The sequence below is a fragment of the Centrocercus urophasianus genome, unplaced genomic scaffold (genome assembly GCF_019232065.1).
Source record: "Centrocercus urophasianus isolate 14NV4802_14NV808 unplaced genomic scaffold, USGS_Curo_1.0 seq_48, whole genome shotgun sequence".
NCBI lineage: Eukaryota > Metazoa > Chordata > Aves > Galliformes > Phasianidae > Centrocercus > Centrocercus urophasianus.
This window is the reverse complement of record NW_024885066.1, coordinates 269,860-297,838: the sequence shown is the minus strand read 5'-3', so window position 1 is coordinate 297,838 and position 27,979 is coordinate 269,860. Positions and strand designations below refer to the sequence as shown.

The 27,979-nt window shown below is 45.7% G+C and overlaps 1 protein-coding gene and 2 non-coding genes across 11 annotated transcripts in view; all 3 read left to right on the top strand.

The window, feature by feature from the left end:
• The window catches only part of PUM1 (pumilio RNA binding family member 1), a 67,026-nt gene extending 39,655 nt beyond the window's left edge, over positions 1–27,371 (top strand). For 5 of the 9 annotated variants that reach the window (XM_042834656.1, XM_042834655.1, XM_042834650.1 and 2 more), the window contains 13 exons: positions 3,370–3,521; positions 5,725–5,863; positions 7,455–7,598; positions 8,543–8,839; positions 10,600–10,836; positions 15,321–15,588; positions 16,094–16,223; positions 16,989–17,123; positions 18,570–18,707; positions 20,267–20,392; positions 21,321–21,442; positions 22,807–22,999; positions 25,656–27,371. In XM_042834656.1, coding sequence (XP_042690590.1) covers positions 3,370–3,521; positions 5,725–5,863; positions 7,455–7,598; positions 8,543–8,839; positions 10,600–10,836; positions 15,321–15,588; positions 16,094–16,223; positions 16,989–17,123; positions 18,570–18,707; positions 20,267–20,392; positions 21,321–21,442; positions 22,807–22,999; positions 25,656–25,787 — 2,213 coding nt within the window. In that variant the 3' untranslated portion in view covers positions 25,788–27,371. The remainder of the gene's footprint in view (positions 1–3,369; positions 3,522–5,724; positions 5,864–7,454; positions 7,599–8,542; positions 8,840–10,599; positions 10,837–15,320; positions 15,589–16,093; positions 16,224–16,988; positions 17,124–18,569; positions 18,708–20,266; positions 20,393–21,320; positions 21,443–22,806; positions 23,000–25,655) is intronic. The other 4 variants (XM_042834657.1, XM_042834653.1, XM_042834652.1 and 1 more) reach the window with 2 other exon arrangements.
• Positions 1,799–1,879, top strand: LOC122168974. Its single transcript, XR_006171437.1, has one exon. It is a non-coding gene; the product is annotated as a small nucleolar RNA SNORD103/SNORD85 (small nucleolar RNA).
• On the top strand, positions 23,363–23,448 carry LOC122168973. Its single transcript, XR_006171436.1, has one exon. It is a non-coding gene; the product is annotated as a small nucleolar RNA SNORD103/SNORD85 (small nucleolar RNA).
• Positions 27,372–27,979: the final 608 nt, after the last annotated feature.

The window sequence follows — 27,979 nt, the reverse complement described above, 5'->3', positions numbered from 1 at the left end:
GGAGGCCTAAAGGTTCCCCAAACTTAGCATGAGAGTCTCTTCTTTAAATAATTTTTAAACTTTATGGCTCTTGAAAACAACTGAAAGAGTGTGTAATTCACTGCAATGTGCTTACTGTATTGCACCACTGAGAAATGAGTTACTTCATCTGTTTTGTTGGGCTTTGGACTCTGCTAAAATGGCAGTGCAACAGACTTCACTTCTGGCTGTTTGTTTGAGTGAAGGCACCTTTTATGTCTAGACTCAGTTTTGAAAGCCTTTTCTCTCTTAAGAGTGAGTGATGTGCTGCAGGGATGTGGAACTACTGAGCTGTTTAGAGCTACAAGTCTACCCACAGAAGGCCTCCCTGATTTGTAAGGCAGCATTAGATTGGGAAGACTTGGAGAAGTTAATGAGATGGAAGGAATGAATTGAGATTTGTTGGTAGTCTATTGTTCGCAGTTACTCTTAGGAGTGGAAACTTTTGTGTGTTTTATGGCAGAGATGATTCTGCCAATTAAGAATGTATCATTATGGCAGCTTTTGCATGATTATAAGACTGTCAGCCCCATGATAAGGCTCTTTTCTTCACAACAATAGCAACAGTTAAAAGAATAGCACGTTTGAATAGAGGGAAGGACTTCCTAGGCTGGAGAAAAATAGCTTGTGAGTTCAGTCCTTGGGGAAGATGCTGCTGTCTTTAAGAAGTATGAAATTACTTCTGTCATTTGAGAAAGATGTCAATTAAAAATAATAATAAAAAAAAGAAAAATCTTGTCTCCTTTAGGACAAGTCGAGAAATGTTGGTTCCCTCCGAGGTATATAACAGGTAGAAAAGCATTTCTGTTCTTTGTAGAAAAGTGGATGGTGGAATAATCTGCATACAGGAAAAACACGATGCTCCGAGACTGAAGGTAGAGTCTGTTCAGAGCTCTGTTCTCAAACCAGGCTTTCTTAGAAGCCTCTCACTTGGTGCTGACCTGTGTCCTGCACAGCCAGCTCAGAGCTGGAAACAGGTACACGTGCTGCCTGGGACGGGGCTCTGGGGAGCACGTGGAGCTGGCTGCGGTGTGGTGTCTTGCACAGGTGCCCCTCCTGGTGTGGGTCTGTGCTGGCTGTAGGGCAGGGCTTCGTGGGGCAGCACCAGGGTTGGTGGAGTTGAGCTATTTCCCACTTCCTATCTGAGAAGACCCCGCTTGGATGTCTGCAGCTGCTGTACTGATAATTCTGCATGGATCAGCTCAAGTGTTGTAAGTATTTGGTGAAGTCCCTGTTTGCACACTTTTATTTTCAGACGTGGGGTTCTGGATGCTGTGGTGTCACCAAGTCCTTACCCTTGGCAGGAAGTGCCATTTGGTCCTGTTCCTGCAGCTGTGCTTTCTGACTGGGAGATGTTAGTGTCAAGGCTGAGACTAAAAGGGAGGAATGTGCCATGAATGTACTTTCATTGGTTCTGCTAGAATCATGGAATGGCCTGGGTTGAAAAGGACCACAGTGATATCTGGTATCAACCCCCTGCTATGTGCAGGGACGCCAGCCACTGGACCAGGCTGCCCAGAGCCACATCCAGCCTGGCCTTGAATGCCTCCAGGGATGGGGCATCCACAGCCTCCTTGGGCACGTTTATTGTTTGTTAGAAGGAGTATTTAGGAGTGTGTGTGTGTGTGTGTGTGTGTGTGTGTGTGACATAGTAGTGGGAACACTTAATTTCAAAGGCACTAAGCAGCTTTTATTTTTTCCTGTATGTGCATCTTTAATAAGTGTAAAAGCAGGTGTGATGTCTGCAGAAGTAAAGAAGCACTGTGTGTGTCTTTACGGGTCTGGCAATGATGACACACTTGCCCTCACTGAGAGCACTGTTCAGTAATGAGAGCCTCACAGTGTGCACAGCTGAGCTGGGCTTGCAGGGATGTGCAGAGCTCTTTTAAGCCCCGCTGCCTGCAGACTTCAAAGGCTTTGTCTCCTCTCCTTCTAAACACCTCAGGCTTCTGCAGATCTGATGAGCAATCTCTAACTAGAAAAAAGAAAAAAAAAAAAGCTTCTAGATTCTGCTTACTTGATAATTAAAATTGAGATTAAAATAACCCAGAGCCATGCCTGAATTTTGCCCAAGTAAAGGGTATTCAGTAGCCCAAGGGCAAAGGCAGACACTCATTCCTTGCCTAAAACCTTGCAAATAGTTTTCTCCTGAGCACAGGAGCACCCCAGCTCTTGGCATCTGTATTAAATGAATAGGAGCAGGTTGTGTCTCCTTTGGTCAAACGGGGCGCTGTGTTAGCTGTGTTCTCCTCGCAGTGACTTACTGAGCTAACTAACAGCACTACATGAACGACTTGGTTACAACTGAAATGTTAACTCCTAAAATAGAAGCTATTTTTTTGCTTTGTTGAAGACCAACTTTGTGGTTCAAATTCACTATATAGTTGTTTATTTGTCCAATATGCAGCGCTCTATCTTTAGGCTGTCATGCTGCAAGGTGCTTTTACAGCAGGGAAGTGCTGTTCAACTCCTGGGATAGGTGTTATATTCGAAGAGCAAAGGAAATACTTTCCTGGTGACCTTTTCAAAAGATACAGAGCGGAGAGATTAAAAATACTGTTGGATTCACACAGGTGGTGGCAGGGTCTGTGCTGTTCAGTGCCAAGGGCTCATCTCTTCTTCCACGTTGTGCCGTGACACCGGGATTATTTAAGGATACACTTTGCTGTTTTACTATCACCCAACGAAGCGTACGGTGCCCTGAGCGCTGATGAAGCACAGTGCTTGCTTTGTTCTTCTCTCAAGATAATTACTTATTTAAAAAAGAAACAACTCTTAAATGGAGGCAGCAGTTAAAGGAAGGTGGGGTGTGGAAAGATAGGGGATCTTCTGGGCTGTTTTGTGGTGGATTGCGAACACGTGGTAGGAGTGAGCAGCTGGAGGAACAGCATTTCACACTTGGGAATTGATGCTGTCTGGCTGCAAAGAAAGGTTATTATTTTATACCGTATTTATTGGGAGCTAAATGATGGATGTTACTGAGCCTCAAGTGTTAAGATTAGGGGAGACTTCAGTGTCTCTGCTGAGACATTTCCTTCTGTTTATGTTAGAGGTAAAAAGTTTCGTTGCTTCCCTATAAAATTAAGGCTCACCAATAAAAATGTGGAGTTTCAGCAGGATCACTGTCAGCAGGACTGGACTTCAGCTAAGGTGAAGCTTTCAGTTCTGACTAATAAGCTTTCTTAAAATGAATGTTACAGATAGCACAATCCCTTCCTATTTGGAAGGACTTTAAAGCTGGTAACCTTGAACTAAGAATTGTAAAATCAAACACGGTGTGCAGATATTTTTGGTGACTGCTGTGTAATGCTGGTGACACCGCAGAAGCTCACCAGTTCTCTTGTGTTTCAGGCCCTGCAGTTGTCCCTCACCAGTACTACGGAGTTACACCCTGGGGAGTTTATCCTGCCAGCCTCTTCCAGCAGCAAGCTGCAGCAGCTGCTGCTGCCACTAACTCAGCAAATCAGCAGACCACTCAGCAAACCCAGCAGGGCCAGCAACAGGTATGTAGGTGGGGCTTTGGCACATGAAATAACGTACAGTCATTTATTAGCCAGCATGTGCTGGTGATGTGTGAGTGGAAGTCATGGCTGTATTCATGTGTTTTCATCTGTTTTCATGCGAAAGCTGTGGAGAAGATGAAAATGTGTCCAATGCTCCGTGTCATTAAGTGGCGTGTAGTAAGTGGTTAGTGAATCCATGATGTCAAATGCTAGAAGGATTAGGGTCACCCTGCTGTCCTTTGGGTTGTGCTCCCACTAGATGTGTGCGTGGATGTACTCTGCTTTGAGCTGAAAGAGGGGTCTGTTGGACAGATGTCGTGAGCTGGACTGGGGCTTCTGTTCCTCGGCTGGCTGTGCTGCACAGCTTCCTGCTCTGATGTCTGGATGAATCACTGCTCCTCTCCTGAAGTTGGGTTAATACAGTACTGTCAGCTGCTGTCCCACGGGAGTTCCTTCTTGGATACAAAATGGATTTATTATCCTACTGAAAAGGGAGGAGATGCAGAGCCTTCCGTTCTGGCCTTTGTGCTTTTGAGATTTCAGGCCTTATAGAAGATTGCAATTGACAACTACGTTTATTAGCTTTTGTTTAAAAAATAAACAACAACAACAACAACAAAAGCAAAACTCTGAAGCTAAAAAAGATTATGTAGTATTTTAAGGCCTTTTCAGGTAAGAAAAGCAATGATGTTTCACATCAGTGGTTCTGGACCAGTGATCAGAAGGAGAATGCTTTGCTCCTGACAAAGTTAATCATCAACCTCCCCACCTGGCAGGTCTCTGACAGGAGTGTGCTAACAGACCTTCTGCACACATCCATGCACGCAGGTAAATGGAGTGAAGTGTGGCACATTGTGCTTTGGCATTCAGGCTGGGAACCTTTCCCCTTTAAATAGGTACGTGCAAAGAGAGCTTCTGCAAAGGCTTAAGCTATTAAAGCATATCTATCAATCATCAGTAGCCTTTATGATATTTTTCATTATTCTGTAGCCACAAAGCAGGCATGAGTATGGATTGTGTGTATTGTTTTTAATGCAGACTTTCTGTCTGTAAGAAGATAAGTGTACATTTTTGGATGAAATCCTTCGGAGAAGTGCTGAGGCGAATGTTTTAGAAATACAGTGATGAGTGTGGACAGTCTGTTTGTGATGCTCACAACATCTTAGGAGGGATAGTGTATTTATAAAACTGCCAGCGCTTCACTTTCTGCAGCACGTCGTCCATCAGCTGCATTCTGCAGAGTGCCTGTGCACGGGGTGCTTACCAAGCAGCTGCAGCTTGTGAGGCTTCCAGGCTGGAAAGAGGTGAAGAGTTCACGTCCAGGCTTTGACAGCAGTAGCTAGCTCTGGGATATGTCTCAGGTCTGTTAGCTTCAATATCCTCCCCCAGTCACCCTGCAAAGCAGTTGGTTGCTTTTCACAGCTTTATCCGGTGACAATACGATGTTAATTTTTGCAACAATGCATGCTGAGTACCAAAGGACAGCTCTTCTAATGAGCTGACCTCACAAGTGGCTGCAGGCTCTAACATCACCACTGAGTAAAAGGCTGTTGCAGACAGAGCCTGTCGCAGGTAATTACAGGAAAGGTCAGTTTGCCATCTTCCCTTTTCAGAGCAACTTGTGCTTAAACCACAAGAGCCAGGTAGAAAAGGCTGTGTGTGATCTCTGGTCATTCTTTCCAGTGAGTAAGTGTCGTGTCAGTGGGTCACTGTTCTCTGAGGTGGATGGCAGTTTGGAAAAACCTGTGTCACCTCATGTCATCAGCCCACAGCTCTCAAGTCTGTAAAGGTTTCTGCATAAGTGGGCTTTCAGTGTGCTCTTGTGGCAGAGACCAAACGTTATCTCTAGTGGGACAGATGGCTCACAGAGGCTTCTAAATGGAGGATGAGGACTGAAGGTATGTCAAGAGAACGGAAGAAACTGAGAATAGAAGAATTGAAGCTCTTTGAGATTATGCTTGGGAAGCCTGAAGAAGGGTGTGTTATTTAAATTGAGTCTTAGGCATTTACCCATTGGAAACAGTGCTGATGCTTTTGGTGGTGAAGGCAGTTGTGCTCTGAGTTGAGAGGAGGGATTGTCATGACACAGCTGCCACTGTGTGCAAGAACTAGCAGCTTATGTTGCTGCTGGATCCTGCAGCGTGGTTATTGTGGCTTATTCCTGGGTGTTGATGTAACCAGACCCGTTTCCTGTTTTCTCCAGGTTCTACGTGGAGGAGCCAGTCAGCGTCCTTTGACCCCAAACCAGAACCAGCAGGGACAGCAAACTGATCCTCTGGTGGCTGCTGCCGCCGTCAACTCTGCCCTTGCCTTTGGACAAGGGCTGGCAGCAGGGATGCCAGGTAGGGAGCCCGAGAGGGCTGTGACTTGTCCAGTGAGATCCAAGAAGGTTACAGCTGGAGTCTCTGCATGGTGTCACGTTTGCCTGGCATTCATCAGTTCTGTTTTTATTACAGCGTTTCATGGTTTTAATCTGTGGGTATGCAGGGCATTTTGGAGAGTCTGTTAGACACAGCATAACCACCAGTGCAGCATTAAGTTAAAGCAGGGTTTGGATTCCTGTATCACAGGTGGAGCAAATGTTGTCAGCTGTACTGATGCGTTAATTGCGTACCCAAAATTGATGGCTCCTACTGAAAGTCGCTTCCATGATTTTCTGTGGTTCATGCTACCTTATGTGATTTTTATTCTAAGACCTCTGAGATATCTTAGTACTGTCCATTAGCCTTGTCTGCCCATCCCTGTCAAGTGCTTGATTTTAACAGGTGAAGGACTTCCCCTTCATAATTTCTTCCAGATAAATACTAGTGGCTTAGAGAAGAAAAAGAGGCAAAAGCAGAGTTCTGTTATAATTTTGCAGGAGAGAAGTGCTGCGTGGGTTTTAGCTCTGATCCATGAGTCTGTGTGGTGCAGATGCTTCTGACACTGGTTATGCAAAGTACTGTTGTAATGACAAAATGCATATGTAAGTGTTCTTTTGAATAACACGCAAGTATGTCCTGTTGGTCAGATGCAATCAAAGAGAATTATTTTGGCCTCAGGTCTGCTTACTGGAAGTGCCACACGGCTGCTTAGTGTGGTTTGTTGTTTTTTTTTTTTTTGTTAAGGCTTAAGAAGAATGTTGCTGTATTCAGTTACAAAGTGAGCTGTAGCATACATGCTTTCAAGTAATCTGTGGACTTGAGTCTGTGCTGTTGGGGTTCTGGAGGCTATAGCTTCGAAACGTTCACAGAACACTTTCCTCTTTGTGACCCCAGTATAGGGAAGGACTTCATTTTTTTCCTGTGCTGTTCTTTATTCTGTGTCTGTAGAGTATTTTAGTCTAAAATGCTATAGCTGGTACCCAGTACCTAAACTGAGCAGCTGTGTGCTATGGAAGGACTGCTGCTTGCTGCTCTTTGTGTCATAAGCATGCTTTTTGTTTAAGAGTATTTGTATGCATTTAAGAATGCTCTATTATAAATAGGTATCTTCAAAAGGCACATCTTGAACATAGCTTGAAATTCTCTGCCTTATTTGTGTGTGCACACAGAACTGCTCCAACATGCAGTGGGAGAGATGGAAGCGCAGTGTGCTCACATGGAGTGTGCCAGCACAGGCTGTACTTGTAAGGGAAAAGAAATAGCACTGTAGTATTTTAAGACTCTTTTTTCCCCCTCTGGGTAACTGAATTTACACAAAGGGCATATAGGAGCTTCAGGGAGGGAAAAAAAAAAAATTCTTCCCTAACTGAACGACTTAGAGGTAGAAATGTAAGTGTGGAAGTCGTGGGTGGTTAATGCAGAGAACTTGCTTCACAAGAATCAAAATTGTTGTTGCTTTTCTCCTTTACCATTGTGATTTTCATTTAGAAATGTTACCCAAATGCAGTTGTTTGTGCCCACATGTTGTGCTGCTCGTCACCTCACTGTGTGCTGTCATTTCTCTCTCCAGGGTACCCTGTGCTGGCTCCTGCTGCCTACTATGACCAAACTGGTGCTCTCGTGGTGAATGCGGGGGCCAGGAATGGCCTGGGGGCACCCGTGCGCCTGGTGGCCCCTGCGCCAGTCATCATCAGCTCCTCTGCAGCACAGGCAGGTGAGTTCCAACCCAGCCAGATGGAAACGTGCTCCCACCACAGTGCCTCCATCCACAGGGAGCGGGACTGAGCCCCTCTGTGGCCTTCTGGCAATGATGACTCACTTGCCCTCACTGAGATCCACTGCAGGGATTTTGTTGAGAGCTTCTTCTGGACTCGTGAGCTGAGCCTTGAGAAATAGCCCTGAGAGGCAGCGTAGCACAGACGGTGTCATTTTGCTGAATTTTGTGAGTTATTCCAATTGGTCTGCTGACACTCAGTTTCCCACACAATAAAGGGCATTAGCCTATGTCAGACTCCCTAATGAGAGCCTTGCTTACATAAAATGTTATATGCCTGGTCATTGCCACAAGTTGTTTTGGATTTTGTTAGGGTTGTTTTGGGAGTTCAAGGTTTAAAAGCCATTTTTCAAGCAAGAATCTGTGTGTAAGCATTCCTGACCAGTGTTGCTAACAGATTATGAAATGGGCTTTTAAATTGTTTCCTTGTAGCTCTGGTTTATTTTGCTTTTTTTCTTTTGCTTTGGAACCGGCTGGAAACAAAAGTATTTGGTTTTGATGTTCTTAGCACTGCAGGAGTGGGTTTCATGCACTGATTATTTCTAAACAGGTTCCTTGATTGACTAGCACTAAGTGTGTGCCTGAGTTATTGGATCTCGGATCTTAGGGAACTTGTTTGATCCACGTAGTTGTAATAATACAAACAGCAGTCATAATAATTTTACACTTTGGTATTCGGTGGCTCCACGCAAGCCTGATGGAGGAGCACAGGTTTAGAGTAAAGAGGTGTTTGAAGAGTTTGATGTGAGGGGGAGATTTTCATCCTGAGGAAAAAAAGAGGAAAAAAAATCTATAGGAAATAAGAGGAACGTGATGAAACTTGACTTCCAACCCAGATACAAAATGGATTTTTCAAACTCTGCTTCCTATTACTTTCTCTACAGCAGTTGCAGCAGCAGCAGCTTCAGCCAACGGTGCTGCTGGGGGCCTGGCAGGAACCACCAACGGCCCCTTCCGCCCCCTGGGAACACAGCAGCCCCAGCCTCAGCCGCAGCAGCAGCCCACCAACAACCTGGCCTCCAGCTCGTTTTATGGCAACAACTCACTCAGCAGCAATTCCCAGAGCAGCTCCCTCTTTTCTCAGGGCTCCGCCCAGCCTGCCAACACCTCGCTGGGCTTTGGGAGCAGCAGCTCCCTCGGTGCCACGCTGGGGTCTGCACTGGGAGGCTTCGGGACGGCAGGTAGGAGCTGCGGCTGCTTCACTGGGAGCTGTTTGGCTTTCAAAATGCACACTGCGTTCTGATGAGACTTCTTTTAGCAGAGAATACCTTGAGATGATACATTAAATTTCTTCCGTGCATTTGACGCGTTGTCAGACATCCTTTTGCTGCTGCACATAAAGCTGTTGAACGGCTTTGGGTCACCTCGCCTTTAGTTGCATGTGCTTGGTGGAGATACTGGCCTGGCAGGAATCGGCTCCGCAGGGGTAACTGTCTGTGTGCTGACTCTTACTCAGCAGTGGCTGAGGAACTTGCTTCTGGTGGCTTGAGGAAGGTGGTTTCTGCGCTTTATTCTGGGCACTGTTTCTGTCTTACAGCCCAGAAGAACCCAGGACTTGTGGTTGCAAGAAATATGGAAACTTTCTTTTGATTTGCTCGTAGGGCAGTTGGAGACGATGATTTTTTTCAGAATAAAACCAAACCAGAAAGATGTCTGTGGGTTGAGATTTTTTTCCTTTTATTTTTAATTGATTTTATTTTTGAAGTAGAGCAATTGTTTTAATTGCTGCTTAGTCTTAGAGGTAGTAATTACGTCCTGGACTTTGCTGCTTTCATCAGTCTGAAGGGCAAGTCAAAGCGTGCCTTTAGAACCCCGTCCTTCAGAAGAGGCCGAGAGATGCAGTGCCCCCGAATCGAGTCGCTGCTTTGTTTGAAGGCTACTCTAAATATTTTCCTTAATCCCAGCCTGAAAATGAGAACCATCTTGAATTAAAGTAGATGCAGAATTCACTTCTTGCATTCCAGTTCATTTGACTAATTGAATTTGGTGACTGGTTTGTGCAAAGCTGAGGTGCACGAGCTTGTTTTCCCTTGATCCATGAACAGAAATGTGACGCTGTTGCTTCTAGAGGTTATGTACAGTCATGGAAAAAAAATGATTAATTCATTACAATCATTAACAATTCTACTATTAAACGAGATTTTAATGCAAAAATGATTATTTCTCAAGTGTGTTTGAGGAGGTTTTTATTTCTTGTAAATGAAAACTCTCCAAAATGTTTTTATGTGCTTAACTTAAATTCTGATTTCCATCTCAATAAATAAATGCAAACAGAAGTAAAAAAAGAAGCGACTCCTCAGCTGTTCTCTAATGTAATGAAAGGTGAGAAGGACGGTTCCAAGGAAATGTACACGAAGCTATATATGCTCTTAAGTAAAGAATAGGTGAAATCTCCCGGTGGATTTGATTTAGCTCTGATGGCCAAAGAACAAATATGAGGCAGTGCTTGTAGGGAGATCTAATAACTTCCCTTAAACAAAGCAAAACACTGAGGGGAAAAGCCCTTTGAAGTGTACAAAACCTTCTTTTCAGGGTTCGGAAGCAAAATGCAAGTGCTTGCACCCAGAAGCCGAAATGCTTGCTGTCATTTGTTTTTTCTTCTTCTGTCACTTCCTTTGGGTAGGTTGTATCTTCTGATCTTTTGGCTTTTGGAGCTGTATTTCTGGATGTCTTCTCTCAGAATGAAAGGTACTAAACTATAGGAAACAAAGGCAGGATTTGGGCTAACCAAGGATTTCTAACTTGACAACCAGCAACGTCTGTAATTACTGCATTTCGTTTGGGCACATGCACTACCCTTAGGAAAGCAATACCATCACACCAGAGTGTTGCTTATAGGTCCTTTGATGGTTTTGTCAGTTCTGCAGGCATCTTCAGGTTTTATGCTGTCTCAGCAGCTTGTTGTCCATGCTCACTCACCTCTGCTCTCATCCTCTTTCAGTGGCTAACTCCAACACTGGCAGCGGCTCTCGCCGGGATTCCCTGACAGGGAGCAGTGACCTGTACAAGAGGACATCCAGCAGTTTGACACCTATAGGACACAGTTTTTACAATGGCCTCGGGTTTTCCTCCTCTCCTGGACCTGTGGGTATGCCTCTGCCCAGCCAAGGACCTGGCCACTCTCAGACCCCACCACCTTCCTTATCTTCACACGGATCTTCTTCCAGTCTGAACCTGGGTAAGAGCCACAATGCTGCTGTGTGAGGTTACTGCTGCTCTGCTCTCCCTTTGTGCAGAGATGCCAGCACGGCCCTGCTGTGTGGGGGAGGTGCGTGTGCTCTGCTGGCTGCTCTTATTGCTGCCACAGATTCCCTGCTTTTGCAGGAGCTGGTGAATTGCTGAAGCAGGAGTTGCAGCACCTGTGCTCTGTGTTGGTGCCCCTCTCAGTAGCTGAGCTGTTAAACAGGAAGGGATGTGCATTGCTCCCTAAATTCTTCATCTCTAAATGAACATTACCTTGGATGACATTTCTGGGTGTTTTAAAAACAGTTTTCTCACACAGAGAAAGCACCAATTGTTTGTTATCCTTGAACTGAATAGATAAATAGATAGATCCATAAAGAAGTTGCAAAATATCCAATCAGTTTTCAATAATAAGTTAATTAACTTAGGATAAAGCTTCTTCTCTTAACCGAAATATGTGATGTTATCTAGGGCAGTAATTCTAGCTGAGGATTTTGGTTTTGCTTTTGGAGAATTCCCATCAGTATAACATTATCAAAGCACATTTGCACGTGACTTTCTCAGTTTTGGTTAAATACATTTCTTCATGCAAGTTACATTTCTTAGTTGGCCCAGAACTGTTACATGCAATAAAGGCTTTAAAATAAAGCATGTATTAAATAATAAAGCAGTACTGATCTGAACTTCCTGAAGCATTCATTCCCAGGCCTCATAAACAAAAAAGATGGGTTACTCTTTGCATCTGCGCCAAATAATTCAGTGTTTGTTAGAATATTGCTTTGTTTTGGTTCTGTCAAGTATCTGTCTGGATGTAATGCAACTTCAGTTTCTCAGAATGCTTCCTACATGCATGCATACTCTGTTACTCATCAGATGGTGTATTTGTTTACTGAATGTGTGTGTGATAAATGCTGATTCTGGCTAAAGATTAGTATGAAATAGTAATAAATAGGGTTTTTGAGATCAGCCTTAAATTTACCATCTCCTCTTGTTCTGAGCTTTAATAAAGTTGCAAAGAGTTTTAAAGCTTTATTTATGCAGCTCTATAGTTCTTAAGCTGACAGTTGAATAGCTACACTAAATTAATGCTAAAGACTAACCAGAGTCAAATTCTGGCTCTAGGAAAAGTCTGTTGCCCCCGCAGGCAAACAAGAATGAATCTTAAAAACTGGATCAGACAAGGGTTAGTCTGTACCAAGAACAAACACTGGAGAAAAAGGAGAGCTGCCATTTACACAAGTGGCCGTGCCCCAAGCAGTTAGCAGGGGTCTTCCCGTGCTGACAAGATGCTCCGTGAGGCAGCTGTCAGCCCTCTGGCTGCCTTCATGCTTGGTGGTTACTGCAGGAGAAGTCTCACAGCTGGCTGTGGGCTTTACCTTGAAATGTGTAGGGTCATTTTATTGTGGTGTCTTTTACCTGTAGTGTCAGACACACTACGAACGCAGTCGCCATTTCTTGGAGTTGTAGAACAAGTTTGAATGCTATGAAAACATCACAGGCATTAAAGAAGCTTGAGGCAGGCTCCTTTTCTGGAACGATACCAAAAATTGTGATAAAGAGGCTGAGAAGAGTTTCCTTAATACGTAGAAGTGAAAGGACAGATGGGAACACTCAAATGTGGCGTTTGCCAAAAGGGAAATTAGAGCAGCCCGGTTTAGAGCCAAATCCCATCACTGTGAGGTGTGGAGGAGTTGCTTCGTGTAGTTCAATTCCAAGGTTACAGGACAACTCAAGAAGCTGGTGCTGGATCCCATTTGCAGTCAGGAGAGGTACAGTTAGATGCTGCTTGTGTGGTGGCTTTGGCTTTGTCACGCAGGGATGTAAGAGTTGGGTGTTTGCTGGGCTTGTTGTAAAGGTTCAGCTCCTGCTCTTGTGGCTTCCTTGAGAGCTCACGGCTGTGAAAAATGGTGTTTGTCACATTACTTCTGGTGCTATGAAGTGATCTTGTGAAATATCTGGGCAATCACAAGTACCTGAAATCAGCATGCAGTCCTTATGAGAACTGCTGAGGGAGGAGAGCTGAGCTAAATACGTGCTTTAAGCTCAAAGGTGTGTGCAGCATGTGCAAGTGTGCATAGCTGAGACAAAAGCACTGTGGGTTTATATGGTGAAGGTACAGCCTTCCTCTGTCAGTCTGTTTAGAACAGAACTGTGCCGCGCCTGATTCTTCTGCACAGCTCCATGTGCTGAGTGCTGTCAGAGTGCTTAGCGTGGGCAGCCAGGTGCTGGCACGGCCTGATGGCTGCAGACAGCTTGCAGACCTTCTCTTGAAGCTTGTTCTGGCTGAGGTCACAGAAATCTGTCAGTACCAGCAGCTTCGTAGAATCACACAGTGACTCGAGTTAAAGATCAAATCCCAGTCCCTGCCAGGGGCTGATTGCTACCCAGCAGCTTTGCACATCTGTTCTCTGGGACTCTGCCCCTCTGTTCCACCTTGGTGTCCCACAAGCTTCATCAGTGCTTCTTCCCTCTCCCCCTCACCCCCCCATGTGGTTCTTGAACAGGGAGCATTTCCATTCTGCTTAGATCACATCTTGTGGTCCCACTCACACATTAGGGTACAGGAGCTTAAGATGCTCAGGAGTTTGAAAGATGGGTTTCAGAAGCACTTGTGTTACTAGGAAACCTGTCCCTGCACGGTCTCTGATTCCCAGTATGATGTTGAACCTTATGGAGAGGCCTTCAGTCAGCATCTCCAGCAGAAGGGAGGCCCTTAGGGAAACATGAGTGGTTTAGCTAGACCCTTCAACATGATCAGAAGCTTTGGCCCTACCTCTGGTAGAGAAGGCTGTACAAAGGATACTTTCCCTCTGAACTAAGAGACGGGACATAGATGGTAACAGCATCAATGCTCAGCTCTTTCCACTTACAGCCATTTGTAGCAGATCAAGAAGCAGTTTTTCATTTCAGTGCACTGTGCCACGGCTCTGACCTGCTCCAGGCTTTGGAAAAACAAAGGGTAACTGAGTGCTTGGAGTGCAGCGGAGACTCAGTACACCACTGCTCATTAATTTGGCTTCCTTTACCTTAGAAACTATTGATTTCATATTCCCTTTGCGTTTGCTTGTCCTTCCAGCAGTAAGGAATATCACTTAGTCACTCGTTAGAGCTCTTAATTAAAAAATCAGCTAGAGACAATGCCAGCTGCGCCATTGGCAAAGCAGCACAAGGAAGAGATGGGAACGGGAAGTTCTTGAGTTGCTTTCCTCCTGAGAAAGCAGAGGTTTGGCAGCAGGTGGGGAGCAGTCAGAACATGCCTGCCTGCTCAGAGATGGGGAAACTTAATTGGCCCGTCATCAGATACTTAATTCTCATATACCGTTTCCTGCATGGAAGCTTCCTTGAGGCATTGCTGGCAGGGAGTGCAGTTCACTCTGTTCTTATTTTTTTTTTTTTTTTTTTTAATTAATATATTTTAATTTTGGACCTGCTGTTTGCATGGCTGCTGGGAGAAGGCCTGTTCTCTTTGCAGACAGACCTACGGACCTTTGCCTTCGAAGGTCTTCCCTCTCCTCCATTGCAAGAGATCACTTGTGGATTTTTTTGGGTGGTTTCCCTTGCTGCCTCCTGTCGGCTGTCCCGGTGGCACATTCCCATGTGATAGGAGTATTCTCCTTAACAGATCTCTAGCCGGCTCTAGAGAAATCACACAGCCAAGTAGCTTGCAGCCTTTGGCCAGCAGAGGGATCCCAAGCCTGCAAGAATGAGTCCTGTGCTGTGCTGCTGAAGTGCAGTGCAGAAAGTACAGGCAAGAAAACGGCCTTTACAGGTTTAAGCTGACGGCTGTCAACACTTGCAGTTTCCTGACTGTGTGATGGATATTTCCCAGGCCTGTTACTGGGTAACAGAGTGCTTTCTTAGTATGAATGAAAATGTTTAGTATGTATTTGAAAGGATTCTTTGTGATCCTCATTGATTTTAACTTGTTGGTGTTTATCTGTATTGAATAGTGATTTGTTTTGTAATCTTTTTCTACTTGCTTCTTGCTGCCTTTTTGCTGTCTAATTTTGCTTCAGTTCTGTCCCTACACCTGTGACATTTGTTTAGATGGGGTTGGGTCAGCAGCAGAGTAGGTGGGGAAAAAATGGAGGTGAGGAACAAAATAAAGTAATTTGAAATCTCAAGTTAGCAAAAAATGCAAGCAGTGGATTGACATGTATGGTTTAGACAATGCCAACAAGTGAGGAGCGGAAGTTGTACAGGCTGTTCTTTTCTGAACTCTTCAGTTCATCCCAACCTAATACACGAGTGCCATGCTAAGGAGCTGCTCGAATTATTCTCACCCAAATTATTTTGGGGGCAGTTGGTTTAGCATGGTTGAGAGTACTTCCCTATTTGAACTGTGTCATAAATCCACCTTGGTGGAAAAGGAATAATGAGAAGCAAAATGCCACGCGAAGGCTGTGCGTCCGTTTGAAACGAAACAGCCAAGGGATTCGTTTGCGTCTTTTGAACCCCTTTGGTTTTTATGACTTGCAGGAGGGCTCACGAATGGAAGCGGCCGTTACATCTCTGCTGCTCCTGGGGCTGAGGCCAAGTACCGCAGTGCCAGCAGCGCCTCCAGCCTCTTCAGCCCCAGCAGCACGCTGTTCCCCTCGTCTCGCCTGCGCTACGGCATGTCTGACGTGATGCCCTCCGGCCGCAGCAGGCTGCTCGAGGACTTCCGCAACAACCGGTACCCCAACTTACAGCTGAGGGAGATTGCTGGGCACATCATGGAGTTCTCCCAGGACCAGCATGGATCCAGGTGGGATTTAAAACCTTGTGCCGTAGGCAGTTTTTGCGACAGCTGCTTTTGGATTTGACATGGTTTGGGGCTTGCGCTGCATCCTGAAGTAAAGGAAAAGGAGGTGTGAAAAGACATTAAGCTGGGTGGTGTAACACTGACCCTCCTTTTCATGGGCTGGAGTCAAGTTCTTACAGCGTGGCTTCCCTCTCCAAAAAGGAGTTTGCTTGCTAGACCCGCTGGTACAGCTGAACTCATTTGAAAGCTGCCTGGATGTGAGACCTTGCCATGTCACTCTGTTGAGACCTGCTTTGCTTGAGCCTTTGGCGTATGGATAATGGCACTTTGGCACACACCTCATGAGTGCCACCACTCAAGGTTTCAGATTGCTGTGATTTAGGGCACTTGTTTTCCAAAGACCTGTATTTTGTAAAAGCTCAGGGTGTGAAGGTTATGACTGGATTTTTGTTAACAAATGCTCTGAGGACGCATTTGCCAGTGGCATCACAGCAGCCTTATTTTTCAGGTTTATTCAGCTGAAACTGGAGCGTGCTACCCCAGCAGAACGTCAGCTTGTGTTCAACGAGATCCTCCAGGCAGCTTATCAGTTGATGGTGGACGTATTTGGAAATTATGTCATCCAGAAGTTCTTTGAAGTAAGTCTTCGTTTCCTCTATTCACAACTCTTGCTCAGATGCCTGCTCAGATGTCCTGAGGCATAGGCTGAGTTCTTAGAAGCCATGCCATTTGGCTCAGCTTGGGTATCTGGCTACACTGATGTCATTTCATCTCCACGTGCGGCTGTATCATTCCTGTCAGGGTGATTGTAATGTGGGACTAAAAATCTCTTCTGAAGAACAGATTTTGCCTTTTGACCTGAAAAAGCTGGAAGAATAAATCACATATTGAGGGGACTGAGATCCAACAAGTATTAGTTTTCTGTCTCAATGGATGCTGCACTGAGCTGTCAGTTCTCATGTACTTAGAAATAATACAAACTTTGGAAAGCACTTGTGTTAAAAACACAACAGACAGCATCCACTGAAGAAAAGTGTGCGTTTCCATGCAAGGGGAGTGAGCAGCTGCTTCTCTCTCCTTGAAACTGGTCAGTCCCTTCTTCACTCAGCCTTGGTGATTTTAGTTTGTTTTTTAGTCCAGTAATTTTACAGCAACCCTTTCAAGGGTTACTGCATTAGCAAAGTGGCTCTGGAATCTGTTTCTAATGTGTCAGGCATTATCAGAGCCAGAACAAACATCTCACTTGTGCCTGTTCAGTTCCATTGAGCTATGGCTGTTATTTTTTTTCAGTTAAGTACAGTGTTTCTTGTTTAACACTTCGGTATGACAGACTGGGAGGGCTGCTGTGCTGCTTGACCACACGAGGATTTTGTGCTTGTGGTGATTGCTTTTAATCTTTCCAGTTTGGCAGCCTGGAGCAAAAGTTAGCCTTGGCAGAACGTATCCGTGGGCATGTTCTGTCCCTGGCTTTGCAGATGTATGGATGTAGGGTGATCCAGAAGGCCCTTGAGTTTATTCCCCCAGACCAGCAGGTAATTGTAAGTTTCAACTTTAACTTTCTTCTTGATGTTGAACGTTTCTTGCTGTTTGGTGACATGAACTGTAATCTTCTGTTACTCGCGGTTGTGTTTGTGGATGGTGTTCTTTTGGTTTGGTTTATGGTACATCTGTTATGTTTCTTGTGCATGATAAGTAAGTATGTGATACTGTTCTCAGATCTCACTGTCATCTCCTTGTTCCACTGAGCAGCTGATGGCACTGGTTCTCTGTTAATGCCCTGCAGTCAGATGATATAGGCTAGCTGCTGATGGAATTATGAATGTTAGTATGAATGAGAAGATGCTTTAAGATCCCCTGAGGTAAATGGTGCCAAAGTTTTACTTTGGCATATTTGCTGAGGTACTGCTGCTGTGATATGTGGGTCAGTACCCTGCTTCCCACAGAGTGAGGCATGTGAGGAGCCCCTAATTCCCATCAAGAGAGGCAGAGTTGGATAAGGGCTGATAATAGCCTCAAATCTACTCAAAGCTCATTAATAAATCAATTCCAGTAGGATTTTATTAACAGTGAATTAAGATGAAAAATACACTCTGCAAGCTAGCTACTAAAGGTGTTAGGAATCATTATATAGGAGTCTTAATGTAGGTTATTAAGTTAGGAGAAAGAACAAAGCACCACCACTAACAAAAGACACTGAAGTAGAATTTAGAAGTGTGCGTGTTCCTTTTGGGTCAGGCCCAGGTTCACTTGAGCACTGCCTCGTGGTGGCTCTGTGCCAGCAGGGTGATGAGGGGCAGCACAAACTGGCCCTGCTGGTCCAAGGATTTCCCAGTGTCTTCTAGAAAGCTGTTTTGTGAGTACTGTGTGCTCCTGAAATGCCTGGCTTTGTATCAGTTCCAGAGGTAAAATGTCTGTGTGTAACTATTGAATTCCTCAAAAATCACCTACTGTTTTCCATTATAAAGCTTTCAGCCTGCCTGTGCTATGTTAGTCATATCTAGAACTTGCCTGTTGATTTCCCTAATTATGGTATAATATTAGCTTGTGTTTGTAAAATTCAAGTTCTTCTCCCGGTGATGAGTGAAGCTGATACTTAAAAGTTTGTGAAGTTGGAATGTCTTACATTTCTGTCTGAGGGGAGCAGAGGAGGAGGGAACAGTAAGTGCATAGCAAAGTTATATATTGGGGAATAATAGTCTCAAATGTTTAGGTTAGGAACACTCAGGTTTAGGAGGATGCTCATGTGTAATGAAGAGTGTTCCCTCTTCAGAACAGTGATGTTGTGGGTGGCTGCTGTATTGCAGCAGGTTTCATCTCAGCCCTCAGCCACTGGGAAATTTCCCTGGCATTACTGAAACACATGGGTGTATCGTTCATGCCTTCCATGTTCTCCACTTTCTTCCTCTGTGCTTAGCAGCAAAGCTCTGCCTTTATCAGCCATGAATCCTGGTGGTGCTTTCTGTTTCTTTCTCTCCTCCTAATAGAACGAGATGGTGCGGGAGTTGGATGGCCACGTCCTGAAGTGTGTAAAAGACCAGAACGGTAATCATGTGGTGCAGAAGTGTATTGAGTGTGTGCAGCCTCAGTCCCTGCAGTTTATCATTGATGCATTTAAGGGACAGGTAAGTTCTTTCCACAGCAGTGGCTGTGAGCTACTCACGTGTTTGGGGACGGAACATTTAGCAGGTGTTAGCCTACAGTGTGAGCCTAGGAATTCCTCTGCCATCTCCCTTTTGCCATTTTCAGGTTTATCACAGTAAAGCAGCCTTGTAAACGTCTTTACTGCAGCATTTAATAGTTTTGACTGGTGGGAAGAAAGCATGTGTGTTATTAATTTATCTTCTCAGTAAAGGTGCCGAGCAGAGTCTTCTGATGAATGTAGTAAATTTTCATGGTGATTCTCTCTGTGAGGAGGCTTACAGGCTGTACTTCCTGAGGGTCTGAGATCAGGGGCAGAACATGAGCTTTGTCTTACAAAGCGTAGTTACTTGTGCTCCATTATCCCAGTGCTGGATTTGGGTTTTGTAGCTCCTTTGTTCTGGCTGTAGTTGGCTTGTCTTCCATTACAAAAGTGCTGTTCTGGGTGTTTCCAGCTTCAGCTTAATTGGCTTTGGAGAGTGACTTTGAAGTACTGAGGGTTTTGCCACAGGGATGTGAGGATAGCCTGGGGTTATTATAGCAGGAACCAGACTTTATTAGCTTGTCTGCTCTTGGAACATCTGCAAAAGTGTTGACTTGCTTGGCTGTGTCAAAACAAGCAGGATTCTAGCTGGGAACTTGCTCAGCAAATTTGCTGGCTCACATTTAGCTTTGGACCTTCCCTCGGGGAGTTAGGCAAGGCAGAAACACATCTGGGAACTTGGTGGATGGCAGTGAAATTTCTTTGGCCAGCTGTCCTAGTTTCAACTGAACTTTTGTATGCAAGCTTAAACTTAACTACCTCAAGACTTTTTTCTTCTATGGTTCATTGCATTCGAAAGTCTGTTTTCCTGCCCACTTTACTGAAAATAGTTATTAAAAATTTGTGTCTGCCTCCTTGACATCAGTGCTTGGATTTGCTGCTGCTTTTAATTTTAAGCCAGCAAACAGGACTTTGTGCTTTAGACAGAAAACTACACAGCAGTAATAAAATGAATAGGTGTCATGTTCTTAGCAACAGATTTTATAATCCTTTAGAAATGAGGAAGAAGGTTTCTTGTTGTCACTTCTGCTAAGCACAGTTAAGACTTTTAAACAAATCCAGATACATGAGGAAAATCCTCTGAGTATTTTTAACCTTTCTGCTTCATACTATTTCTTACATAGCTTTAATTATGCAACTGGCAAGCAGTATGCTGGATTTATTCTTCTGAAACTTTCAACACAGCCTCCAATAATGCTTGCCCATCCAGGTGTTCTTTATATTAATCAAGATACTTAACCTTTTGTTTCCTGTTCATAAATGGAGAAGGTGAAGCTCAGGTAGGGATGCGGTGTGTCTGCAGCCTCCCTGTGGCAGTGATGTGGAAGCAGATGTTTGCACTGTCTCAGCTGCAGTGCTGCAAGCAGAGTTCTGGAGCTGCCGTTACCTCCCCTGTCCAGGAGAACCTGCACTGTTCATTGAATTCCAAAAGGTTTCTGGGGTTCACCAAGACTAACAGCTGTGTTGCTGCCTGTGCTTGTCTGTTGTTGTTGGACGCAGGTCTTTGCGTTGTCCACACACCCGTATGGCTGCCGTGTGATTCAGAGGATCCTCGAGCACTGTCTTCCTGAGCAGACTCTTCCCATCTTGGAGGAGCTTCACCAGCACACTGAGCAGCTTGTGCAGGTCAGTGTGGGAGCGGGAGATGGTGTGCTGGGAGATGTCCTGAGGTTGCTGTTCTGTACTGGGCTAGTACAGAGCTAGCGGCCTGTTTGGGATTGCAGCTGAGTGTTGCTGGGGCTGTGTGAGCATTGGGTGAGGAGGAGCAGAAAGGAATGGGGCAGGCACGGAAAGCATTATCACTAATCGTTTTGGTTGTGTGCAGGTACCCAGCAAATATCAGTGTTGGATTTGAGTCCTTTTCAAAAGGGAAATTTAGTATTGAGTGGGAATGTATCCTAATGATCTCAAAGGAGTTGATGCAAAGGGCTGATTGCGTGTAGGAAGAGAACATCCTGAGATATTCTCCTTCTTGCCTGCCTTTCCTTCTTGCAGTCCTTCTAAGAGCTCTTTTTTCTTAGGACTTGTGCGTTGGCACCCAGTGGGCATAACGTGGAGTGAGTCCTGTCCTGTGTGCCCCTGTGTAACACACTGGGAGTGGGAAGAGGTTGGGCCTGGAGGTGAGGCATCAAGGCATGCCTCTGGTGCTGCTGAGTACCTGTGTTGTGCTCTGAACATGGACACATTTCAAACAGGAACATACAGGAGAACAGTCTTCTGTAGCTAGAACTCTGCCATCAATTTCCAGTACGTGTTTGATATTCTGGAGCCTGGAGAAAGCAGTAAATGGAAATGAGAAAATACTGATGTTTCGTGTGCGATGAAGTTGTTTTACAGTTTCACAGAGTTTTGATGAGTTTTACAGTTGGTACAAAGATGTGGTGTTTTTCCTTGTGCAACTCCAGAATGCATGTTTTTGTGCAGGTGGGAGCTATTTGCATGATTTAAAAGGAAGATGTTTTGATCAGGGTTCAGTCAGAGTTTATAAGAATTAATGTGCTTTGATTTGAGTGGTTCCTGTCCAGATTTTCATGTGCTTCTATTTCTGAAACAGGATCAGTATGGGAACTATGTTATCCAGCATGTACTCGAGCATGGCCGGCCTGAGGACAAGAGCAAGATTGTAGCAGAAATTAGAGGCAACGTGCTTGTCTTGAGTCAACATAAATTTGCCAGGTATGAATTTGTTCCTTAAAGTCTCCACACCCTGTGGGAGTTTGGACACATGCTGGAGTTGTGAAAGAGTTGGGAGTGGGGTGTAGGGAGGTGAAAGGAGGTGAAAAATAACTTTCTGTTGAACAGCAGAATGCGATTTGTAACTGCGTAAAAACTGGAGTGAGCGACTGGCAGGGCAGATTTTACTTGTGAAAAGGGGATAAAGATGTAAAAGAGTGATTTGAGTCCAGGTTCTTGAACCTGAGCAGGAGCTGTGGTGTTTGTGGCCTTCAAGTAGCCACTGTTCCTTGGAGAACACAGCGTTAGGAGCTTTTTGCTGTCTCTGGGGGCAGTGTCAAGTCACAGGGAACTGGGGAAATCAGTGTAGCAGCGGTTCTGTGCATCCCACTCTTAACAGAAGACTCTGATTCTCATATGCAGAGGCCTTGTGGTCCTTTTTGAGATACGTGCAGAATGCCCCTCCAGTAATGTGTGTCTGCCTCCTGGGGAAACTGAAGCGGTCTGGGGTTGTTAGTCCAGCTGCAGCAGAGCTTGAGCATGGATAGAGGCAAAATTCAGGTGCTGTAGGGGATGCTAAAACAAAGCAACACTTCCCACACTTGTGAGCTGCTGTTGTGGGTGCTGCTTGCCCTTTGCACACGAAGGCTGAGCTCTTCACAGGTTTAATACACCTCTATCTTTGTGATGGGGAAGGTAGTGTGCTGCTGCTTAGGAGCACCAGGGAAGTACAGCATTAACAGGAATTAGAAGAGCATGGTCTGAATGCTGTTGTTTCAGCCTTTTCCTTCCTGTTAATTAGTGCATGGTGTCCCCCGAGCTGAGCTCTAGTTACGGCAAATCATTTGGTGATTTTGTGATTCAGGCAGGGGTGCAGAGGATGAGACTAGCAAAACTCTCCTTCCCTAACCATGTATTGTATTTAACTTTGCTCTTCAGAGAACAGAGACTGCTTATCTAGTATATTCAGTAGTTTGGGAAGTTCTCTGCCTTTGCTAAGATCTTTCATTCCTGGTTGTACTTGTGTTGTTACAACCTTGGACCTCCATTCCCATTGAGCCCCACTGCTGAGAAGGCCAAACAAAGAACAGCTCATCTGTTTCTCCAGGGTGTGCTGTGAGAACAGACATGGATCTCAAACGCAGCATCACTGTAGAGATGCACAAATAAGTTTGGATGAAATAAAACCTGAAGTGGGCACCTGCCCCAGTTTCCACTCGGATCCCAGGAAGGTTGGGGCGCTCGTGCCCCTTTACTGCATTTCTGCACCAGCACGTGTCTGCTGCAGGACGACCTGCGCTTCCAGAGCATGAAAAGCCCAGGAGGGTGGCTGTGTGCTCACCATTGTCTCTCTTTGATTGTTACAGCAACGTCGTGGAGAAGTGTGTGACCCACGCCTCCCGTACGGAGCGCGCCATGTTGATCGACGAGGTGTGCACTATGAACGATGGCCCTCACAGTGCCTTATACACCATGATGAAGGATCAATATGCCAACTACGTGGTGCAGAAGATGATCGATGTGGCAGAACCGGCTCAGAGGAAGATCGTCATGCACAAGGTGAGCGGCTGCTGTCGACTGATAAGGACCCTGTGTCTTCAGAAGTGGCACTGCCACACTGCTTGCAGGGAGGAAACAAGTTTGATAGCTGCTTCTGCTTTTAGAATTTCCTGGCAAGTGGGGAGTCGCAGAGTTGCAGGAAAGTACTAGTTGGTGTATGAAAATAAGAAACACTGAGAGGCTGTTGGACTTGAAACCAGCTGGTTGCTTCAGGCAGTCTCTTCTGACCCAGTAACCCAGTTCTGCACTCGTGGCATAGTGAATGCTGACTCAAACAAAAAAAAAAAAAGCAAAGGGCTACTTTTGTTGTAGCAGTGCCACCAGTCAAGTTTGGTGCTTGCTTGGCAAGGTGCCTTCAGGAGGTCTGGCAGTGATGACACACTTGCCCTCTCTGAGAACTCTGCTTGCTAATGAGAGAAGCTTTATGTACTCAGCAGAGCTGAGCCAGACCTCGAGCACTGAGGCAGAGCTGCTGGGTGCATTTCTGCTGCTTGTTGCTCCAGCCCCGGCCAGGAGAGTCTGACTGTCTGCTAATGGGGCACATGTGTTTTAAGTGTGCTTTTTGATGAGAGGCTTTCATGGATGTGAGGGCTTCATGTTGGTCAGAAATGAAGGCATTTGGGAGTTAAGCATTGCTGCCACTTGTGCCATCCGAGGCTTGTATGCCTGCTTCCCGTGGGCAGGAGGCTCTGAGCATCAGGCAGTGTCTTCATCTTCCTGCTCTGTGAACAGCACACATACAAATGAGCTCATCTTCAGATGGACTCATTCTTAGGTGTAGGAGTAGTTGCTTCAAACCCAAACCTGTGTTACTCCAAAAGAAATAATTAAAATAAGTGTGCAGGTGGACATAGACAGTCCAGCAGCAAAATGACCTGCGTCTTTGCTGATCCTTACGTGAGCTATGGATATGTCTTTAAAAGAAATCCCTACTGGCACGTTCTTCTTGTCAGGCAGCCTTGTGAAGAACATGCTAATTAGGTTATCAGTGGGGCTGTCAAAAATAGAAGTAGGATGACAGCTAAATAAGAGTGGCTGGATGTGAAGATTTCAGCAACGTTATCGAGCTGAATGAGAGCCTGGAAAAGCAGAGCACGTCGTCTGATCTTAGGCTGTAAAAATTGCTCGTACTGCAAACAAGCAGTTTGTGGTGTTGTGCTTTTGTTAACAACAGCACGGCAACTGACAAACTGATGGTTGGAATTCTGTTCTAAAAAGTTCTAGGAATGAAGATAAACAAAGAAGTGTTGGACCTGGGAAGCTTTCCTGTGCCTTAACCTCTGGGCAGCAGCCAGACCTTGCAGGGACTGCAGTGTGGGGAGGGCAGAGGCCGTAGGTCAGATTGTTCCCAAGTCTGGTTCTTGAAGTTGAATTAAGCGGCCAGTGAGTGAGCTGAAGAAATGGGGAGGGTTTCCCATGGGAGTTCTGGTCGGCCCTGGCCTGTGCAGGTGGTGCATCTGTCCTGGAAGCAGGGAGGAGGAGGGAGTGCTGTGCGTCGTGGACAGGCTGCTTCCTCCTCCTGTGCAGTTCCCACTGCAGGGTAAAAGGGCTGTTGTGGCTGTGAGTTACTGCAGAAACTTGCTGGCAGTGTGGGATGTTTCTTGTGTAGTAAGAAAATGAATTACTCTTATGTCTCATTCCTCTGAAACTGTCCAGGAGAGCTTCAGCAGCATGATAGCACAGCTGGAACAGTGCTTTCCCTTGTTTGGATACTCTTCCACTAACAGTGGCTTGGCTCCAGTTACAGGAATGACTGGAGTTGGAAGCAACTTCTATTCTGAAATAGTATGAAATCGTAATTCCATGGATTAAAAAAAGAAAAAGTATAGTAAGTGTTGGGTTCAGAAAGAAGCTAAACTCTGTTCAGCCCAGGAATGCTGCGTGCCTTTCTCAGCATCCCTTAGGCTCACAGCTGCAGTTTGTACTGGGAGCCCTTTTGGGTGTGCAGCACTTGAGCAGCTCAGCCTGGAAAGAGGAGGGCTGTGCAGGAGCTGCTCAGTGCCCTGTGATGCCCGTGGTGAGCAGCCTGACCCCGGGCTGCATCCAGAGCAGCGTGGGCAGCAGGTCAGGAAGGCGGTGGTGTTCTGTGCTCCTGCTGTGAGGCCTCACCTGGAGCACTGCGTCCTGGTGTGGAGGAACACAGCACAGATGGGGCTGTTGAGCAGTGCAGAGAAGGGCTGCAGAAATGCTCCAAGAGGTGGAGCAGCTCTGTGTGGGGACAGGCTGAGAGTGGGGCTGTGCAGGTGGAGAGGAGAAGGCTCTGAGGAGACCTGAGAGCAACCTTCAGTATCTAAAGAGGAGTGACAGGAAAGAAGGGGAGAGCAGAGCTGTGGTGATAGAAAAAGGGGAAATGGTTTCAAGCTCAAAGATTTAAGTTAGATGTAAGGAAAAAGCCTTTTACAGTGGGGGCAGTGGCACAGGTTGCCCAGAGATGTGGTGGTGCCCATCCACGGAGGCTTTCAAGGCGAGGTTGGATCAGGTGCTGGGCAGCCTGCTGGAGCTGTGCACGGCCCTGCTCACTGCGGGCAGCCGCACCAGGTGCCCTTGAAGCTCCTGCTGCTCTCAGGGCTGTGGCTCCCTGCCTCCCCTGCAGCCGGGCAGCGCTGTGCAGGCTGGGCTCCCTCTCTAAGCCTCCTCCTCCCTTTACGCCCTGCAGATCCGGCCCCACATCGCCACCCTGCGCAAGTACACCTACGGCAAGCACATCCTGGCCAAGCTGGAGAAATACTACATGAAGAACGGCGTGGACCTGGGGCCCATCTGCGGGCCTCCCAACGGCATCATCTGAGGCAGCCGGCAGCCAGCAGCGTGCGGCGCGGTGGCGCGGTTGCTGAACTACTAAAAGAAGAAGAAGAAAAAAAAGCCTTTGTAAATTTCTTTAATTTTATTATGCATAACATGTACTAATTATTTTTTTTAATTAACTGATTGCCCTGCTGTTTTACTGGTGTATAGAATACTTGTACATAGGTATCAAATGTACATGGAAGGCCACATTTTTGTTCACTGTTGTATCTATATTCCAAATGTGGAAACTTTCAGGGTGGTTGGTTTGAAGTACAAACAAAACACGACGTTTTTAATCCATCTGCCTTGCAGGCAACTCTTTGCAGATACCCCTTGTTCTCCTCTGACTCAGAAGTCAGCAACAAGTTTGGGTTTTAGTTGAGCGGCGCGAGGGACGCATTAAATGCTGTTATAAATACGGAGAAAAGAGAAACCGACTCGCTGTGGAGCTTCAGTTTAAAGAGAATTAAGTTTCTGAAACTTTTTAATGGCTTTATTTTTGGGTTCCTTTTGTTTTATCTATAACTTGCTAACGGAGGTAGCGTAGAGCTCGTCTGGGCAGGAGGGGGGCACGGCCAGGAGGGTTTTGAAGCCGGGGGGCGGGCGTCCTTCAGTGCCTGCTCGGTTGTCCTGCTCACGGGGAGAGACACCATTTGATCATTTAGCATGAGGAAAACAAACCCAACTCGGCTTTGGTCTTGCTTCTATAAATATATAGTGTATACTTGGTGTAGACTTTACATATATAAAAATTTGTAGTATTTTCTTGTTTTGATGTCTGATCTGTATCTATAATGTACCCTAGTAGTGGAACATACTTCTGACTGTACAATTGTACATTTGTAAACCTCTGTAATGTAAATGTGGAGAAGTTTGAATCGACATAAACCCGTTTTTTGGTAAGAAAAAAAAAAAAAGAATTAGCAAAACCTGTGCATTTCAGTGTATATTCACACCTTTTATGGTCGTAGCATATAGTGTTGTATATTGTAAATTGTAATTTCAACCAGAAGTAAATTTTTTCTTTTGAAGGAAATGTTCTCTTTATACAGCCTAGTTAATGTTTAAAAAGATGCTTGGTTTTATTTGTCACCTAGTTGAGCGGTAGCGATCCTTTCTAAATGTTCTACAAAACGATTCAGTTCAGAATAGTGTTTTTTTGACTCTTACAAAGTAATGTTTTGCTTATTTTGTGACAGTAAGAAACGAAAAGTGCAAAAGTACAGAACCCCCCTAGTTTTCCTTACAATCAGAACCCCTTTTCACCTTGTAAAGTGTGAATCACCTCCCCTTTTTGTACAGAAGATGAACTGTATTTTGCATTTTGTCTACTTGTAAGTGAATGTAACATACTGTCAATTTTCCTTGTTTGAATATAGAATTGTAACACTACACGGTGTACATTTACAGAGCCTTGTGTATATTTCCAATGAACTTTTTTGCAAGCACACTTGTAACCATATGTGTATAATTAACAAACCTGTGTATGCTTATGCCTGGGCGACTATTTTTTGTAACTCTTGTGTAGATTGTCTCTAAACAACGTGTGATCTTTATTTTGAAAAATACAGAACTTTGGAATCTGGCCTGGTGCTTCCTTCCCTCTGCAGCCTCCTGCCCTCCTCCTGCCTCTTCCCTTCTGCCTCCCCTGCCCTGCGCAGGGCCTGGGAAGGTGGAGCAGAGGAGGAGGCAGAGCTCCCTGCCCCATCCTGGGCTGTGCTCCTGGCGACTCTTCCCCTCAGAGCCTGCTTACAGCCCTTGCGGCCTCCGAGCTCAGCGGCAGCACAGCATCCATGCACCCTGCTGTGGGGCAGCTGTGGGGCGAATGAAGATCCGCCTGTGCTGCGAGCTCCTGGTCGCTGCAGCTCTCGCACAGGGGGCGGATGAAGTTTTCCCCACTGCCTCTGTGCTCTGTGCTCTCGTTTTGCTCTCAGGCAGGTGCTTGAGTCACCATCCCTCAGTGTTCAGAAACTGTTTGGATGTGGTGCTCAGGGACATGGTTGAGAGGAGGGCTGTTCGCACGGCGTGGTTGGACTCGACAGTCTTCAGGGTTTGATGCGTGAGGAGCAAAGGTTGCTATGAGATGCAGCACAGCACTGAGCGCACGGTGGTGGCTGAGAGGCACAGGGCTGTGGTGGCTCAGCTGAGCACTGAGCTCAAACCTCTGTGGAAACTTCCCTGACTCGCAGACCT